Source organism: Cynoglossus semilaevis, chromosome Z (genome assembly GCF_000523025.1).
Source record: "Cynoglossus semilaevis isolate Cse_v1.0 chromosome Z, Cse_v1.0, whole genome shotgun sequence".
Classification (NCBI taxonomy): Eukaryota; Metazoa; Chordata; class Actinopteri; order Pleuronectiformes; family Cynoglossidae; genus Cynoglossus; species Cynoglossus semilaevis.
In genome coordinates, this window is record NC_024328.1 from 9818405 (window position 1) to 9835205 (window position 16801).

The 16801-nt window shown below is 41.0% G+C and overlaps 1 protein-coding gene across 1 annotated transcript; it reads right to left on the bottom strand.

Moving 5' to 3' along the window:
- Window positions 1–7007: 7007 nt before the first annotated feature.
- Window positions 7008–12663, bottom strand: lipg (lipase, endothelial). The gene is made up of 10 exons (XM_008336101.3): window positions 12366–12663; window positions 10852–11039; window positions 10415–10594; window positions 9408–9519; window positions 9102–9320; window positions 8757–8999; window positions 8453–8573; window positions 7983–8201; window positions 7783–7887; window positions 7008–7677 (listed from the first exon to the last, which is right to left on the bottom strand). Exons 1-10 carry the CDS (start codon window positions 12454–12456, stop codon window positions 7665–7667), a joined length of 1491 nt encoding a protein of 496 aa, XP_008334323.1. The 5' UTR covers window positions 12457–12663; the 3' UTR covers window positions 7008–7664.
- Between the last annotated feature and the right edge of the window lie 4138 nt (window positions 12664–16801).

Consider the following 16801-nt stretch of genomic DNA (forward strand, 5'->3'; position numbering starts at 1 on the left):
TCCTCTCCAGTACCCTGGAATAGACTTTTCCCGGGAGGCTGAGGAGTGTGATCCCCCGATAGTTGGAACACACCCTCTGGTCCCCTTTTTTGAAAAGAGGCACCACCACCCCGGTCTGCTAGTCCAGAGGTACTGTCCCAGACTGCCACGCGATGCTGTAGAGACATGTCAACCAAGACAGCCCCACAACATCCAGAGAGTACTCAGGGTGGCTCTCATCCAACCCCAGCGCCTTTCCACCGAGCAGCTTTTTGACTGCCCTGGTGACCTCAGCGCAGGAGATGGGAGGATCAGTTGCTGAGTCCTCAGCCTCAGCTCCCTCCACGGAAGACGTGTCAGCGGGATTGAGGAGATCCTCGAAATATTCCTTCCACCTCCCGACAACATCCTCAGTCGAGGTCAACAACTCCCCCCCTCCCGCTGTAAACAGCAGTGGTGGGAAACTGCTTCTCCTTCCTGAGACGCTGGATGGTTTGCCAGAATTTTTTCGAGGCCGAATGGTAGTCCTCCTCCAAGGCCTCCCCGAACTTCACCACCCCGGTCTGCCAGTCCAGGCGTATTGTCGTGGACTGCCACGTGATGCTGCAAAGACGTGCCAACCAAGACAGCCCCACAACATCCAGAGACTTGAGGTACTCATCCACCCCCCGGCGCCTTTCCACCGAGCAGCTTTTTGACTGCCTCGGTGACCTCAGTGCAGGAGATGGGAGGATCATCTGTCCTAAGCCTCAGCTCCCTCCGCGGAAGACGTGTCATCGGGATTGAGGAGATCCTCTAAACATTCCTTCCACCTCCCGACAACATCTTCAGTCGAGGTCAACAGCTCCCCCCTCCCGCTGTAAACAGCAGTGGTGGGAAACTGCTTCTCCTTCCTGAGACGCTGGATGGTTTGCCAGAATTTTTTCGAGGCCGAATGGTAGTCCTCCTCCAAGGCCTCCCCGAACTTCTCCCAGACCCGAGTTTTTGCTTCCCGAGCCGCAGTCCGCTTGGCCTGCCTGTATCTGTCGGCTGCCTCAGGAGTCCCACGAACCAACCAGGCTCGGTAGGACTCATTCTTAAGCTTGACGACTTCCCTTAACTCCGGTGTCAACCACCGGGTTCGTGGATTGCCACCATGTCAGGCACAGGAGACCTTACGGCCACAGCTTTGGACAGCCATGCCAACAATGGAAGTGGAGAACATAGTCCACTCAGACTCGATGTCTCCAGCCTCCCTCCGGACCTGTTCAAAGCTCTCCCGGAGGTGGGAGTTGAAGTTCTGCCAGACGTTGCCAACAGATCCTCACAATACGTTTGGGTCTGCCAGGTCTATCCAGCTTTCCACCCTGTAAGCGGAGCCAACTCACCACCAGGTGGTGATCAGTTGACAGCTCAGCCCCTCTCTTCACCCGAGTGTCCAATACATACAGCCGGATGTCAGATGACACAACTACAAAGTCAACCATTGACCTCCGGCCTAGAGTGTCCTGGTGCCAAGTGCACTGATGGACACCCTTATGTTTGAACATGGTGTTTGTTATGGACAAACTGTAACTAGCACAGAAGTCCAATAACAAAACACCACTCGGATCGGGGAGGGCGTTCTTCCCAATCACGCCCCTCCAGGTGTCACTGTCGCTGCCCACGTGGGCGTTGAAGTCCCCCAAGAGGATGATGAAGCGCTATTTGTCTGATCTATCGCCTAGGACCTCTTTGCCTTGGGAGACCCTACCAGGGGCATTAAGCCCCCGACAACATAGCTCTTAGGTTCATTCGGATAATCGAACCCCTCCACTACGTTAAGGTTGCAGTTTCAAGGAGGGGTATAATATAATATAAATGTAGATATATTTCACATATATATGTTATATATATATAGATATTTATATATAGATAGATAGATATTTATATATTGGAATGTATATATTGGAAAAGAGAAAGCAGATGATGAATATTAAGAGCAGACATTAGTAAGTAGTTTGTTTACCAAGGTTCATAAAAATATGATAAATTATATAAAGCTGTATGGTACGATACAAGTGAATATGGCTTATCGCAGGGCTGTCCAATAAGTAGATGGGGATCTACCAGTAGATCTCATAGTGAGTGCTGGTAGATCCTGAGCAATTACATTTGAAGAAAGAATTAAAATGATAGATTTAATTGTATTTTAAGATACTAATCACTAGGGCTAAAGTAAGCACCATAGAAGTGTTGAGTCAGACGGTATTGTGCCATAGAATTACAGCCATTTAATCAAAGTAGTAAATATATATTTACAGTTTTAAATGTAGGTAGATCACTTTACCCCGGTCATTTGAAAATAGCTCCCAAGTCGAAAAAGTATGGACACCTCTGGTTTATCGAGTCACTGAACTAAAATGATTATGATTATATCACTTAGAAAACTGTATGTATTACTGTACCAAGCACCACGTAGGTAGGCAGGACTGAAACATAGCCAAATGTAATCAATTGGGGTTGAGCTGAAACAGAACCTGGACGACCAAAAGCAACACTGTTAAACTAGTTCAATGACAGACCACCAGTGCTATATTAGCATCTGTGCTGCACCACTAGTCTATTGAGCTGCATTTACCCTTAAGGAGATCTAAGTTGATCTGACTCGAAACTTTTAATCACAACTTTATAGTTTGCACTGGCAGGATGAGCCACATAAGAGAAGAACATCTGTTTTTGATTCAGAAAAAAAAACCCAGCTTCTATAAACCAACCAGAGTGACATCAGCTGGAGACTCAGATAAGTGAGTCGGTGTGGTGTATTAACTGACAACTGGAAAAACAAACTTTTTTATTCAGAAAAATATTATTCACAGATTGGATTTTCCGTGGGTTATGTTCTCAAATGATTAGGTTCCTGAAGGCATTCCTTCAAAACAACACACCAACCCACAATCCTGATTCTTCAAAATTTGTAGGACGCCGACCTAACGGGAACACTGGTAGACCACATGACCTCAGTCTTTTCAACTGTTGCCAGACGATGACTGGTATGCTACAACCACTTTACTGGCGTTACAGTCAGTGTCTTACATGCTGTGGGCATAGAGAGGGCAGTGTTTCCACTGGGACCACTATGATGTCATGACACGCCTCGCATACTTCTTTCAACAGCTCCTCACATTGACTTGCATCACAGTGTGTGGACAGTCTGGATCATGTGAGGTGACCGGTCCCTCGTCCAACCCATCTGCCTTTGTCTCTTGTGGTGCTGTACGTATTCATTGGCTCTAAAAAAAAGTCTCGAGTGCCACAGAAACGCAAACATTATCATAACACACTGTGGCAATGACAGCGTGGCTAGACTTTACAGGAGTACGTCAATATTTCAAGGCGCCATTTCTTTAAAATAATAAAATGGCAAATTATCAAAATATTATCCCATTTAGCTGAAACTCTACAAATAAATGTAATATCACCAACAAACAGCAACACTAGAAACAACCGTGTATACGTTAGACCCCAGTCGTACTTATTCTGTTTTCCTTTAAATGGCATCTTTCAAACTTTCAAACTCTCAATCACAATACAGATCAGTAATCAGATATTCAGGCCATAACCTCGCCAAGTCAAAGAAAACCCTCAGTTTAAATGTATCTATAGGTTAAAACCAACAGGTAACTTCTAGTCTGATTTTTTTAGGTTGGAGTTATTTCAACAGACCAAATACTAACTGGCATAAAATGCATTATACAATAAAACCTAACAATGGAAAGAAGAAAAATAAAAAAAAATTAAACTGAAACATTTTGTGTTTCTTACAAGTAGTTAAGGATCTGCACACTCCCACAAAAAAAAAATGAAAACCAAGGCAAAAAAAACCCCAAAAGGTTCATACTAGTATCATCAGATGTCATCATTAGTGTTTCAAAAACTAAGATAATGACGTTACATTGGACAAAGAAAATCATTTTTTAAATAAATATTACACATTTATGTAGTTTCAATTGTGGCTTCACATCATTTCCTTAGTAGTGGTAGGATGTAAAAAAAAAAAACCCTCTTTCTCCAGAATTTTTCAGTTCCCTTTTTGATTAGAAATAGAAGACAGCTCAATTGTTATTCTCATACCTAGAACTTGTTTTTCTTTGTTGAAGATGTTTATTTTATGGGGGAACACCCTTCTGTCCTTTTTCAGTTTTGCTGCCATGTGGACACTTGTTGATAATTTAAAGTTGACATTAGAGATAAAAACAAAGATAGAAGTGAACTACATATTAGATAATTCCTTCTGGTTGATGTCTTTCACTTTTAGCTAAACATTCTTCATCCACTCATGCACACCACATTAAAACTATGCTAATCCAGGAACATTGATCTCTGCTTTTACTGAAGTTTAACCGATATCACACTATAAACAGCTTTGGTTTAAATTTTATAGACTGAGAAACACAGATGTTACCATTACAGACTTGGAAGGCTTTAAAGTCAATGGCCAGACGCTGACTAAAGAGGTGGGAGGCTTTGGGGAGGCAGATGCTATTAAGAGGATTTAAGCTACTCTGAGACTGTAAAACTAAAGTGAGTCATCATCTTAACACAGTAATATACCTGTTGAAGACTTGTCTGGGTTATCATAGTAAAATCTTGACCGTTTGGAAGTGAAACCGCCATATAGTACATTGTTTGTCTTACTCATCCTTCTGGAATTTAGGTGAACACAGAGGTGTGAAATATTTGAGTTTCTGTGATCTAAGTTTTCAGGTATGAAGTTGGTAATGAGGAGGGAAAAGCTCAGCCGGATGTTATCTTACCTGTACATGTACCAGCACATACTTCACTACTAAAGGAATGTTAGTACTTATGTCATCAACATTCTTGATTATTTCTTCTTTTTCTTTCCGCTTTGTCCCTTTTTTCAGGGGTTGCCACAGCAAATCATTGATTTCCATCTCTCCCTGTTCTCTGTATCTTCTACTCTGACTCCAACTATCTGCATGTCCTCCCTCACTACATCCATATATCTCCTCTTTGGTCTTCCTCTCTTTCTCCTCCCTGGTAGCTCCATCTCTAACATTCTTCTACCAATGTATCCACTGTCCCTCCTCTGCACATGTCCAAACCATCTCAATCTGGCTTCTCTAGCTTTTTCTCCAACCCTTCCTGTCTGTGTTGTCCCTCTAATGACCTCATTCCTGATCCTGTCCATTCTTGTCACTCCTAAAGAGAATCTTAGCATCTTTAACTCTGCCACCTCCAGCTCCGCCTCCTGTCTTCTGCCTATTGCTACCGTCTCTAAACCATACATCATGGCTGGGCTCATCACCGTCCTGTAAACCTTTCCCTTCACCTTAGCTGACACTCTTCTGTCACAGATCACTCCTGACACTTTTCTCCAGCTCCAACATTCCTGATTATTTACTTTCCAAAAATTCATAATCAGTACTTTGAATAACAATACCTTAAGGAAAAAATGGCAAGTTAATATTCCAGGCACATTTCCTATTCAACATTGTAAAACTGAACAAACTTGTTTGTTGTGCCAGAGCTTGTCACTCTCCCAAAAGGTGGTAGATATTGCTGTATACTACTGTAAGTGTGGGGAGTTTCATGGCCGTAAAGGCACGGACTCCTTCAGAGTTAGATTTGAAAAAGGCATTTACCAAAAAAAAGCCATCAGCAATTCACCACGTAACAGTAATTCTGTAACAGTGCTGTACTATGAACACAATGGTGCTTTTTCTTGTAATGCCTCCCACCCCCTAGGATGACACATTCATAGCCGTACATCTTTCCTGACACTGAACTTTAATTCCTACAAAAACCTAATTCTTATGGAAGAAATTGAAAAAAATTAGAAATCAAAAACATTGCTATGCACAAATTAGGAAAATTATTTACGGACGGACATTGAAAGTTGGCCAGACAATGTATATCATACGGTATTTATTAACACCCAAATAATACAGCGTGGGTATGTAAAAATCACAGTGGCATGTACGGATGTATGTCTTTTGTGAACATCATTAGAATAACAGTTTACATGAAAAAATCATGTTCTACTATTGACTAGATTATACTTTTTTCCAAAATCACAAAAAAAAAAAAAAAAATGTATTTTTTACTTTCTTCATTAAAATAAAAATAGTTTGATTGTACATGGACATAATGATATGAACTGTGGTCAGCTGACAATTTATGTTTGTATTGTGCACATTTGTCATGTATGCAAAGTACATTTTAATATATTTTAATTTTACTGACATTGAACATATAAATTAAATAAAAATATAATGTAATTACCCGAAATAAAGTGTTCAGAACAGATTTTGTAATGCCTTTTGCCTGGATATGGGTTGGTTGGTACAACCCCTCACAACACAGGTATTTACCATTATCAGTGTTCTTTAGTGTATTTAATATATATCTATACACTCTGTTGCCCCACAAGATGGACTACGGTAGTAGCGTGACATCATAGGAAAACTATCTATTGCTTTAACCATTTTATACAGACTGTTCAACAAACACATAACAAGAAAAGGCAAGGCATATTTTATTTAATGTCAACACTGAATTGTTTTTTTTTCCTTTCTTTTGGCGAAACTGTTTGCCTCAATTTTCGTCTTTACAGTGGGGTTAATATGTAGCATCGGCGAAATTAAATATTAATCAGGTGCTTATTAAATATATTTGAGTCATAGTAGAAAGCCAGAGTCTAAAATAAACGTGTTTGCAAACAAATATTGATGACTTATGTATGGAGACAATACCGCAATAATTGTGAGAGCACAGTCCGAGGTGAAGCTATCTAGCTGCCTCACCTGCCGTTTCTCCTTCGGAATAACACGAAGAAGAGGGGCAAATTCAGCGCCCTAGGCAATGGCAAATTTAGAGGTGAGATCCAGTCTGTTTATATTTCACCTCCACACCACGACCAGTCCCACCTGGCTTTTTTCATTCAGAGCTATCAATATTATTAAGTGAATTTACAGTAATCATGATATTTAAAGAGGCAGGTGTCATTACATGTTAGGGCTAATGGAGAAATACAAGACAACTGTATCTACAAGTAAAAAGGGTGCACATTTTATTCAAAAAAATCTACATTATTTACACATGAACACAACCCAGGAATAAGCCATACACAAACTTTTACAACACACAAAACCTCAGACTGATTGTATAAGGTATTTCCTTCATTTATACAGTGTATCAGTAATCTCAGCAGAAAGGCACATTTTCTTCACACACAGATAAACACATTCATAAAAATGCGCACAAACACAAATACTGCATCTGGGATGTGCCGATAAATAACAATTGTCTAGCAGTACTTCAATTTTCTTTCATAAATAGAACATTTAAAAATACACAGTCAAGCCACTACATTTGCTGCTGTTAGTCCCACTGTTACAGATCTGAACTCTCCTCCAAACGACCGAAAAACATTATCTTATATTCTGCAGGCAATCTACTGTGCAAGATTGTGTCTGCTTCCAGCCTGTCAGCCACCGTCCTGATTCGCTGGACGGAGCCCAGAGTCCCAGAATTCCTGGAACCATTGGAAACCATTTAACAATTTCCAAGGCTCCTCATCACCATGCGCTGATCGACCTTCCTCCAACAGAAAAGTGCTCAAATAAAGAGAAGGAAGTGCTCCATCCACGTCGGGTCCCCATGGCGATGGTGGATTAGTTGTAGGGAGTGCAGTATTGTTACCTTTACATGGGCACTCTGTAAACCACAAACCAGCAGATAAGTCACACTCAAATCTAACAGTAATTAATATCTATTGCATAACTACTTCGCCTAGTGTTCCAAAATCTAAACATTCCTTACCTTTTCCTTGGTTTGACATCCCAACCATCAGGACATTTCACAAAGGTCTTAGATTCACCAGGTGAAATCTCAATTTTTGAGAGGTCCTCTGCACAAAAAGCAAACCTGGAAGAGGAAAAAGAGAAAAACAATGTCAAACCCTGTCACTCTACAGTGATACCAGACTCGGAGAAGACAAAGCGTTTCCCACTGACACTTACTTCTTTTGTGTCTCTCCTGCTTTTACACGAATCCGTCGTACCGCAAGGATAGGTTTGGTTTTCTGTGACCACAGTGAACTCTTAAAGTACTTCCAGAAGGAACCCAAAGAGTCTGCCTCGCCTTCCCAGACCAAACGAATCTTCAGCAGGTCACCGATGTCATCCTCAGTAAAAACCAGGAAGGTGTTGGTCAGATTTAGGCCGATTTTGCCATCTTGGCTAAAGAATGATAAAAAAAAAAAAAAAAAAAAAACTTCAGTTATTTATAATTAAAAACAAATGTTTCGGGAAATGTTTCTAAAATATATAGGCATAATTAACATCTGAAAAAATTACATCAATGCACAAACATATATGGACATGATTTTTAAATTTAAATATATAATAAAATACATTGTAAATCAGTAGTCAAAACTCTGCTGGTGTTAAAAAAATAAAAACAATCAACTTGATGTTTTTCTTTTACTTACACGTCAACCAACAGGTTGGTGGTATCATTATTGGCTCCATATAACTTCACATTGAAGATGGGATCTGCATGGTCCGAATGCTTCCTGTTGAACACGTGCATCTTCATCTGATAATGGTAGCCTTAAGATAAAAGAAATGATATTGATGTTAAACAGTTGTGAACAGTAGTAGTTTATTAGGGTAACTGTTATACCATAAATCAACTGCTGATATGACTATCAGTTTTGCTTTGACTGTAAGTGTAGTAGTAAATGATAACAATGACAGGAAATTATTAGTTCATGTCTGTGGTTGTAAACTCACCACCGAAGGGAGTGTCTGCTCGTGTCTTCAGGTACATTTTGGTGTTGCGCCTCTTGCGCATTTTTCTGGCGTTGTAGCCGATGTTGTTGCAGCGATTCTTACGGCAGCTGAGGCAGATGCCCTTCTTGAAACGATCGGGGCCGGTGCACTGGTAAGCAAAGCTCATGTGGTCCTTGTTCATCAGAGAGTCTACAAACAAGTGTACAGAACGCTCGTGCTCACACTTCAGTACATCCATGAAATCTGCAGAGAAACAAAGGCACGTCAGCTTCACTCCTTATAATCATACACAGAAGAGTTGGTGTTGTGTGGAGCAGGGAAACACACCCAACGGCAAACACTTACTTCCCGTCAGTGACAGCACATCAGCCAGTGCACAACCCGGCTGAATATCACCACCATTGGGGTAGATGTCAATGTCTCCGATTGGCTGCTGGATCCCGATGCTAACACCTAAAGCCTCTCTGGTGTACGTGTGCAGAACATCCACAAAGTCGGCATCATCTGGAGAGAGGCGCTTCTCTTCTTCAACGCCCTCAAACATTGGTCCTGCTGGGTCCAGTCCTGTTCACAAACATGAGACAAAAGGTCAGGGGAATAAAGCAGCAACATTCTTGGATTTAAAGATTTGTGGTTTCACACTAAACTCACCAGTAATTCTGCCAACGGTGCCTTGTACATGTGTCCCTGCATAGCCAGCTACATGAGCTCCTAAACTGTAGCCAATGAGGTGCACATTCTGCAGAGGCAGCTGCAGTTCTTCCTGTTAGAAGGAAGAGTTATGCTCCGATCAGTTCAGCTGCCATTTCCAACCCACAATGAATAAATGCTATGTTTCAGCCAGTTAAAACCAACTGGGTCGGCAGTTGAGCCAAGTTTAGTTAACCCGAAACAAATCTACTGAAGGTGTCCTGAATGGAGCTCCTCCGCCATCTGCCTCACTAAGTCTCCAGGGAATTCTCTTTGTGCAGGTCCACGAGTGCACGGCCTGATGCCTACATCCTCCCTAAGAAGCCATTTGTTAAATTGACTAATTCAGTGACAATTCAACTAAATGGGGTTTCTTGTTTTAGCTTTACAGCTAAACAGACAGTTATCCATGTTTGATTCACTACTGTTTATAAAGAAAGTAACAAGGGCCTGGTACTGAAAGCAACCAAAGTTGTACCTAGGAGAGTTTTGGCATTTGATTTGCTCCTCTGAAAGACGTCCTAAATTGTGGAATAAAAATGATTAAAAGTCCTATGTAAGTATTTTGTCCTATGTATAGTATTATTTTATTTGTACTACACTACTTTCAGCATACCACAGAAACTAGTACTGTGGATTTGCAGGTTTGCTCGGCTGCTTCTTTGTTGCTCAGCATTAAACCCACAACTGCCAAAATGGCATTGATCTCACACAGTCTGTTATGACTCAAATGCACAGCGTGTGCTGACTTCACAGGAGATCCATTTACGCTGTTTGAAGACACACACATAGAATCAGCGTGCATCATGGGAAAGCAGAGCATGTGCTCAACAGTACTCCATGTAGAGCTGTTGCTACAGAAACTCTCCATTTACCACAATAAACACTAAAAAAAAAAAAAAACATTGCGCTGACATGAATCATATACACTAAAAAAGGCAAAACGAAATCACAAAAATTTCACACACCTGAAGCCAGTTTAGCATGTTGGCAATATCAAGACCCACACCAAGGGTGTGGTTGACTGCATCAGGGTAGAGCTGCTGAGACCTGGAGAGCCAATCAACAACCACCACATTGGCCTCATTCTCACGCTGCATCACTGCAGAGACCAGTTTGTGCATCCAGTTTTCAAACATACCGCTCATCTGAAAAAGAGAGAAAGAAAAAAAAAGGGGGGGTCATCTAGAGTCAGGCAGACTGCTGTATTGTGATACCCTCCCTCTCACACACTGCTCTGTTATTTCACATTTGTATGACACATTCCAGCAATCAAAGCATTAGAGTAGCAACATTAAGGCAAGACTACCGCCATGGAGACACATGATGCTCATGACGCTCTCTTTCATATAAACCCACACACAAGGAGATAGGACGAGGGAAAATCAGTAAGGCTGATAAGTACCGTCCAGCCGTGGATAATGAAGATGGTCTTGGCTGTAGCGTTGAAGCTACACTTCTCTAGACACTCCTTTTTGCCAGTCTGCAGGTAGCAGCCCTCCTGGTCCAGATCCAAACTCTTCCTCATGTTGTACTTGATTGATCTGTCGAGAACCTTGTTTTCTGATAATTTATTCAATTCATCATTTTCTCCTGATGGGTGAAAACAGAGATAAAGACATGGGATCATTTTTGTGCTTTAAGATATACTTGTATGTTCTCAGACAGATTTAGGTTAGGTTTTCAGATTTGCTAAAAAAAAAAAAAAAAAAAAAGTTGATAAAAATACAGCTTCACATTAGACAAATTTAAGACAATTAAAACTGTCAACGCTGTTGGAGACAGCACCAGGAGTGTGTCTTATCAGGTTTTAGTTGTTAAAATAAACACCTTTTCAAAATACAACTTCTGTCTTAGAACTTTTTGACTTAATAAATACTAAATACTTAATAAATTTAACAAATAAAGCTTGCGTTTTTTTATGTTTTTTCTTAACATCCACAGTAGTTGTGGCTAGTCTAATAAGTCAAAAATCCCCTTGGTCCTACATGCCAATGTGTTCTTGGGCAAAACCAATGCTGTTAGCGTGTGTGAATACACTCAGGATTTGACTTAATATATTTGAACATTTAAATTTCGAAAGAAACAAGTGAAGATGTAACAAATCCATACGGTAAAACCAAACCGTAAATATCTGTAATATACAGTGACCTCTAGGGGTAGAAAAATCAATTTACTATGGCTCCCCTAAGTGAGGAACTTGTAGTTGATACGAAATATTAAATAGTGGATTGATTCTTCAGTTTGGCTCAGACTCCGTAATGACTGGATTGGATAACCGCCAACCCACACCTGCTACGATAATAAAGGCTGAGAACAAGTTGTACTGGGGCCGCAGGCGTAGAGCCCAAATGTCACCGGCTCTGCCGCCTTCTTCTAGAACATCTAGAACCCCTATCACCCCCGACACACGTCCGACCTTTAAACCTTGTGTTCCAATGGTAAAATTTTGTGAGAAATGAAGGAAAGCGCAGCTCCAGAGCCGGTCGGCCGGAGTCGGTGGATAGGTTTAAACCGGTGTCACTGCGGCCACAAACGTCACTGGTGGATTAACATGAAGCCGAAATGACTTCAGCCAAAGGTAAATGCAGAAGCTCGTTCAGCAAATATATTTCCGCACAGTTTACACAGACGTGGCGTTGAGAGTGGATTTGCTCCCGTGTCCCACTCTCTCCCAAAAAGGACACGTCGCAGACTGTGGAGTTCAAATCCATCCCGTTTTTCTACACTTATAATTCAAACCTAAATCACATAAGGTTTTCAATAAAGATGAGTGTTTTTTGTTGTTGTCGTTATTAAAAGCGCAGGTTAAATATACATCTTTTTCCCCCATGTGGAGTTCAGAGTGAATGAATGACAGCAGTGAATGAACAGAAGAACACAATGGTTGTTTTGGGTTTTTTTTTTTTGCTTTCTTACCTTCGGGAACAGCGTTTTCTCCGTGGATAGAATAGAGGAGCGAAGCGACACAGTGCACAAAAATCCACGTGAACAGAACTCTATGGTTCATTTCTCAGTCCGGGATGCAGATGTGTGTGATAATAAGAACAGTCTTTTGTGTTGGCGGACTCCTGCTGCTGCTGGTGCTGGTGTGGACGATGGGTGAATGAGTTCAGATGCAGTGGTGACAAAGAGCAGCGGAGCCGCTGGTGAGTTCTGGTGCGCGTCTGCACTGGCTACGCCGCTCGGCAGATGTATGAAGTGGAGTAAGGGTGTCATTACAGTTTTAAACAGTTCCCCCTTTCAATCATCTGATCATCGGCTGATCTACGGCGCACCCCATTGGTCAAGCCCCCATTCGTTTACGTTGTGAGGCGTGGCAAGCTAAGGAAGCCGTAGTAGGCTTCTCTCGTCGTGCGTGGGTTCTCCGTGGGCGTGTAGTGAAGCTGACGCAAACTGGCCTATTCACGGGCCATTGTTGGCGAACAGAATGCAACCACGAGCTTCAAAGAATCACTGAGACTACAAGACAAGGTCACAGGAGGATGTGTTTCCGTATCACACCCTGAGCAAGCCTGAACATGTACACGTCACCCGATATCTAATTATGTTCTGGGTTAAAATGTTTAAGTTCGGATTAATTTGGCTGATGCTTTTATAGCTGTGGCACCAGAGTAGGACTAGAATAAACCTCTCATTATACATTTGCATCAGGAAAAGCATTGTCTCTGAATATGCCTCCAGTTTGGATCACCGCATTTCACATTACAACCAAAAGATGAAAATAGTAAAAAGTAGCAGGTGTAAATGCTTGAATTTGAAGAAGACTAATAATTTAAAAAAAACTGTTCTGTTGTAATTTTAATTTAACATAGTTTCATACATTTTATAACATGGACATAAAGTATTTAAATTGATGGGCTACACAGAGTTATTTTAACATTTTGGCCCAACACTGTGGGGGGTGTACAGCTCCGAACACCACAGGCGCTCTGTGTCAAACCACCACAGACAGCCAGCAGACAGTGACTAACGGCTTACTCAGACATTAATGCCATAAGTTTCTCATTTCTCGAGAAAAATGTAAAACAAAGATCAAACCAGAACACTCACTGTGGTCAGTGAGCTGTCAGTTAAGGTGAAGGGGGTTGCATTTATATATGGTATATATGTGAAAAATAAGCAGATGTTGCTGAATACTTGTCCTTAAATGACTGGTATATAGAATCGAAAGGGGAGGGGGTTCTCAACCACAATATAAAACTCTGCACAGGGCATCAGCAAATTGAAGTATCTTTAAAATACTACAAATGTAATTCAAAAATGAGCACAAATACAATACTCACAATACCCCTGTGTATCTATAGAACTGTTCAAAAGGCTGCAGGCAGGGATGGGGGGAGGAAAAGGAATGCTCCCTCCTTCCCCCCTTTAAAAGCATCGTCCCCACACCACTGGCACGAGGCCAGCCCATCGGTTCAGCTCACCAACCAATTTGAAACAGCCAAAGAAAGGGTGCCCTCATGGAAGGCAGCCTGCTACAATAACACCAGTGTTGTGTAAATGCATGGAGCCCCCCAGTAGGAAGTGTCACCCACTGCCACCAGCACAGCGGCAGCCTCTGCTACCTGAACCTGAACTGCTTTGGAGTGTGTTTGAAAACAAAGTCAAGTAACGGTCACGCCGCTAGTTCCAACATGCACTGAGTCAAAAGGTTCTTATGAGGTCATAAGCTAGTCTATCTGTCTGTCTGTCTGTCTGTCTGTCTGTCTGTCTGTCTGTATATTTGTCTGTCTGTCCATCTGTCTGTCTGTCTGTCTGTCTGTATGTCTGTCTGTCTGTCTGTCTGTATGTCTGTCTGTCTGTCTGTCTGTATATCTGTCTGTCTGTCTGTCTATCTGTCTGTCTGTATATCTGTCTGTATATCTGTCTGTATATCTGTCTATCTGTCTGTCTGTCTGTATATCTGTCTGTCTGTCTGTCTATCTATCCATCCATCCATCCATCCTCCATCATCTGTCCATCCAGCCTTCATCTATCCATCTATCTATCTATCTATCTGTCTGTCTGTCTGTATATCTGTCTGTCTGTCTGTCTGTATGTCTGTCTGTCTGTCTGTCTATCTGTCTGTCTGTCTGTCTATCTATCCATCCATCCATCCATCCATCCTCCATCATCTGTCCATCCAGCCTTCATCTATCCATCTATCTATCTATCTATCTATCTGTCTGTCTGTCTGTCTGTCTGTCTGTCTATCTATCTATCTACCTATCTATCTATCTGTCTGTCTATCTATGTATCATCTGTCTGTCATCCATCCATCCGTTCATCATCTATCTATCTATCTATTTCTTTGTGTTGTTTGTTTTAAAAGAGAAGTCCAACAACATGCAGGTCCAACACTGTAAAGCTGTGTGCAAAATGAGTCGCGTGGTGACCTGTGACCTAGTGGTGTCCACTTCTATCCAATCTGCTGCATTAAGTTATGTTAAAGTCACACAAATTGCAAATTAATCTTTTTTTTTTAAATATCATGCGTTACTTTTTTTTTACCGTCTATCTAAATATTTAAACTTTTCTCTCTGACATGATCTCCACACATCTCATCCACGGTTTTAATAAACTTTAAACTGCTACTGTATCACCAACACAAATCCCAGTGTATGGGCTCATACCTGCAGATCTCACTACTGTCAGTGGAAACTAAACCTATGTGACATTGTTGATGCCACTCTTTAGTCACAAGTCTTCAAAGCCTGCATATGTACTGTTGTTCCGAGGCACATTAGGCTGACCCTTTGAAGAACCCTCAAGCTTGCGTGACCAGATGCTGCAGTGCAACATACGTAATCAGTTCTGCTTATCCTTACAGAAACAATTAGTTCTTAAACATCACTGATGTCCCGAGGGTCACTATCACTGTCACCACTGGTTGTGACGGGACAGACGTGTGTCCAAGACAACAATGACATTGTACTGTACTCATTCATAATCATCATTATCAGTTGTACTGTAGTTCCTCAGGTACTTCATTTCTTTGACATGCTCTATGGTTGATCACAAATTTTCCACATACATTGTAATTATTCAGATAAAAAGAGACAAATTACAAAAAAAAAATAAAAAAAAATAAATGTGATGGTCTTAATTGTAGTGTTTAAACCAAACATTTTAAAACTAGTACATTTACATGGAGGCATACCTCTGCACTTGTTGTTTTTAATAAATCCATTCATTTTCATCCGCTTATCCATTACCAGGTCACGGGGGACAGCAGTCTCCACTCACCATGGGTGGTGAGTCCACTGGAAGGTACCAACCTCCCTAACTGGGATTCAATCTTGCCCAGAAGGTGAACCCTGGGGTTGCACACTAATGACAGAGACAATGCCTCTGGGCCAAAGCACCACTGTTTTTAAATACACAAAATAAATATTTCTAAAAGTAAAAAAAAAAAACATGATTTAAATAAAAAAAAAGAAATCCTGTTAGACTTCCAGCTGCACTTAAGCTCAAGTATTTCCCAGAATATCTTTGTTACACTGCCCTATTAATTCAAAGTAAAAGGTACTTGTTATGCACAAGGCATGTTATTCTTTCCATCCTCAACTCACAGCCAGGTGCTTGGTCTGAGAACCACTTTGACTCTGCACTCAGCGGAGATGTCCAGATTTTGCTTTGCAAGGTCTGCCTGACAGGATCCAACAATGGGCTACATTGAAATGTTTTTAAAAAAATCAACTGACCCATGCTGGCTGCTGTGCAGTGAGAGCAGAAAGAGCAGGGAGTGCAAAATGTTAACACTTGCATTTTACTGTGTTCTTACTGACTGTTTCAATGTAGCAAAAAATAGACACTTGGACCAGTTCAACATAAGGAACATATATTTTCTTGTTATAAAATTCTATAACAGTTTTAAGTCATTAATTGAATAGTAGACATAAGTCCTAAACGCTGTTGTACACTGTTCAACAGTAACAGAATGTGGGTTTGTTGGTAGAGGAGGGAACAAAAAGTTCTCAAGGATGATGATGAATAAAAGAACAAAATAAACAATTACACAAAAGATGAAGAATCAATGACAATGACATGGCAACAATGATCACAAAGATGACAACGGCTAAGCAGATGACTAAGGAAAAGTTGACAAAGAAGAGGAAAAGACACAGAGGAGGACAATGGACAATGAAAAGAGTAAGAGAAAAAAAAAGTTTGAAAATTTGATGCCAATGCGTCATAATACCAATATGAGGAAGAGTGAAGAAAAGTATGAAATAGAAGACAATAGAGATAATAATTTAATAATTAACTGATAATTACCAAGACAATGATCGTGACCTTTATTGTTTTGTTACAGTTCCAAAAATGTAGATGTAATGTAAATATATATGTAGACACTGAGATAGAACGAGATA

Excerpts from the sequence above, each read along its gene's own strand:
- lipg (XM_008336101.3), bottom strand. The coding sequence starts at position 12,456 with ATGAACCATAGAGTTCTGTTCACGTGGATTTTTGTGCACTGTGTCGCT. Across the intron at positions 8,574-8,756 it reads AGCAGACACTCCCTTCGGTG|GCTACCATTATCAGATGAAG; the intron begins GTGAGTTTACAA and ends TTTTATCTTAAG. Across the intron at positions 8,202-8,452 it reads ACCAACCTGTTGGTTGACGT|CCAAGATGGCAAAATCGGCC; the intron begins GTAAGTAAAAGA and ends ATCATTCTTTAG.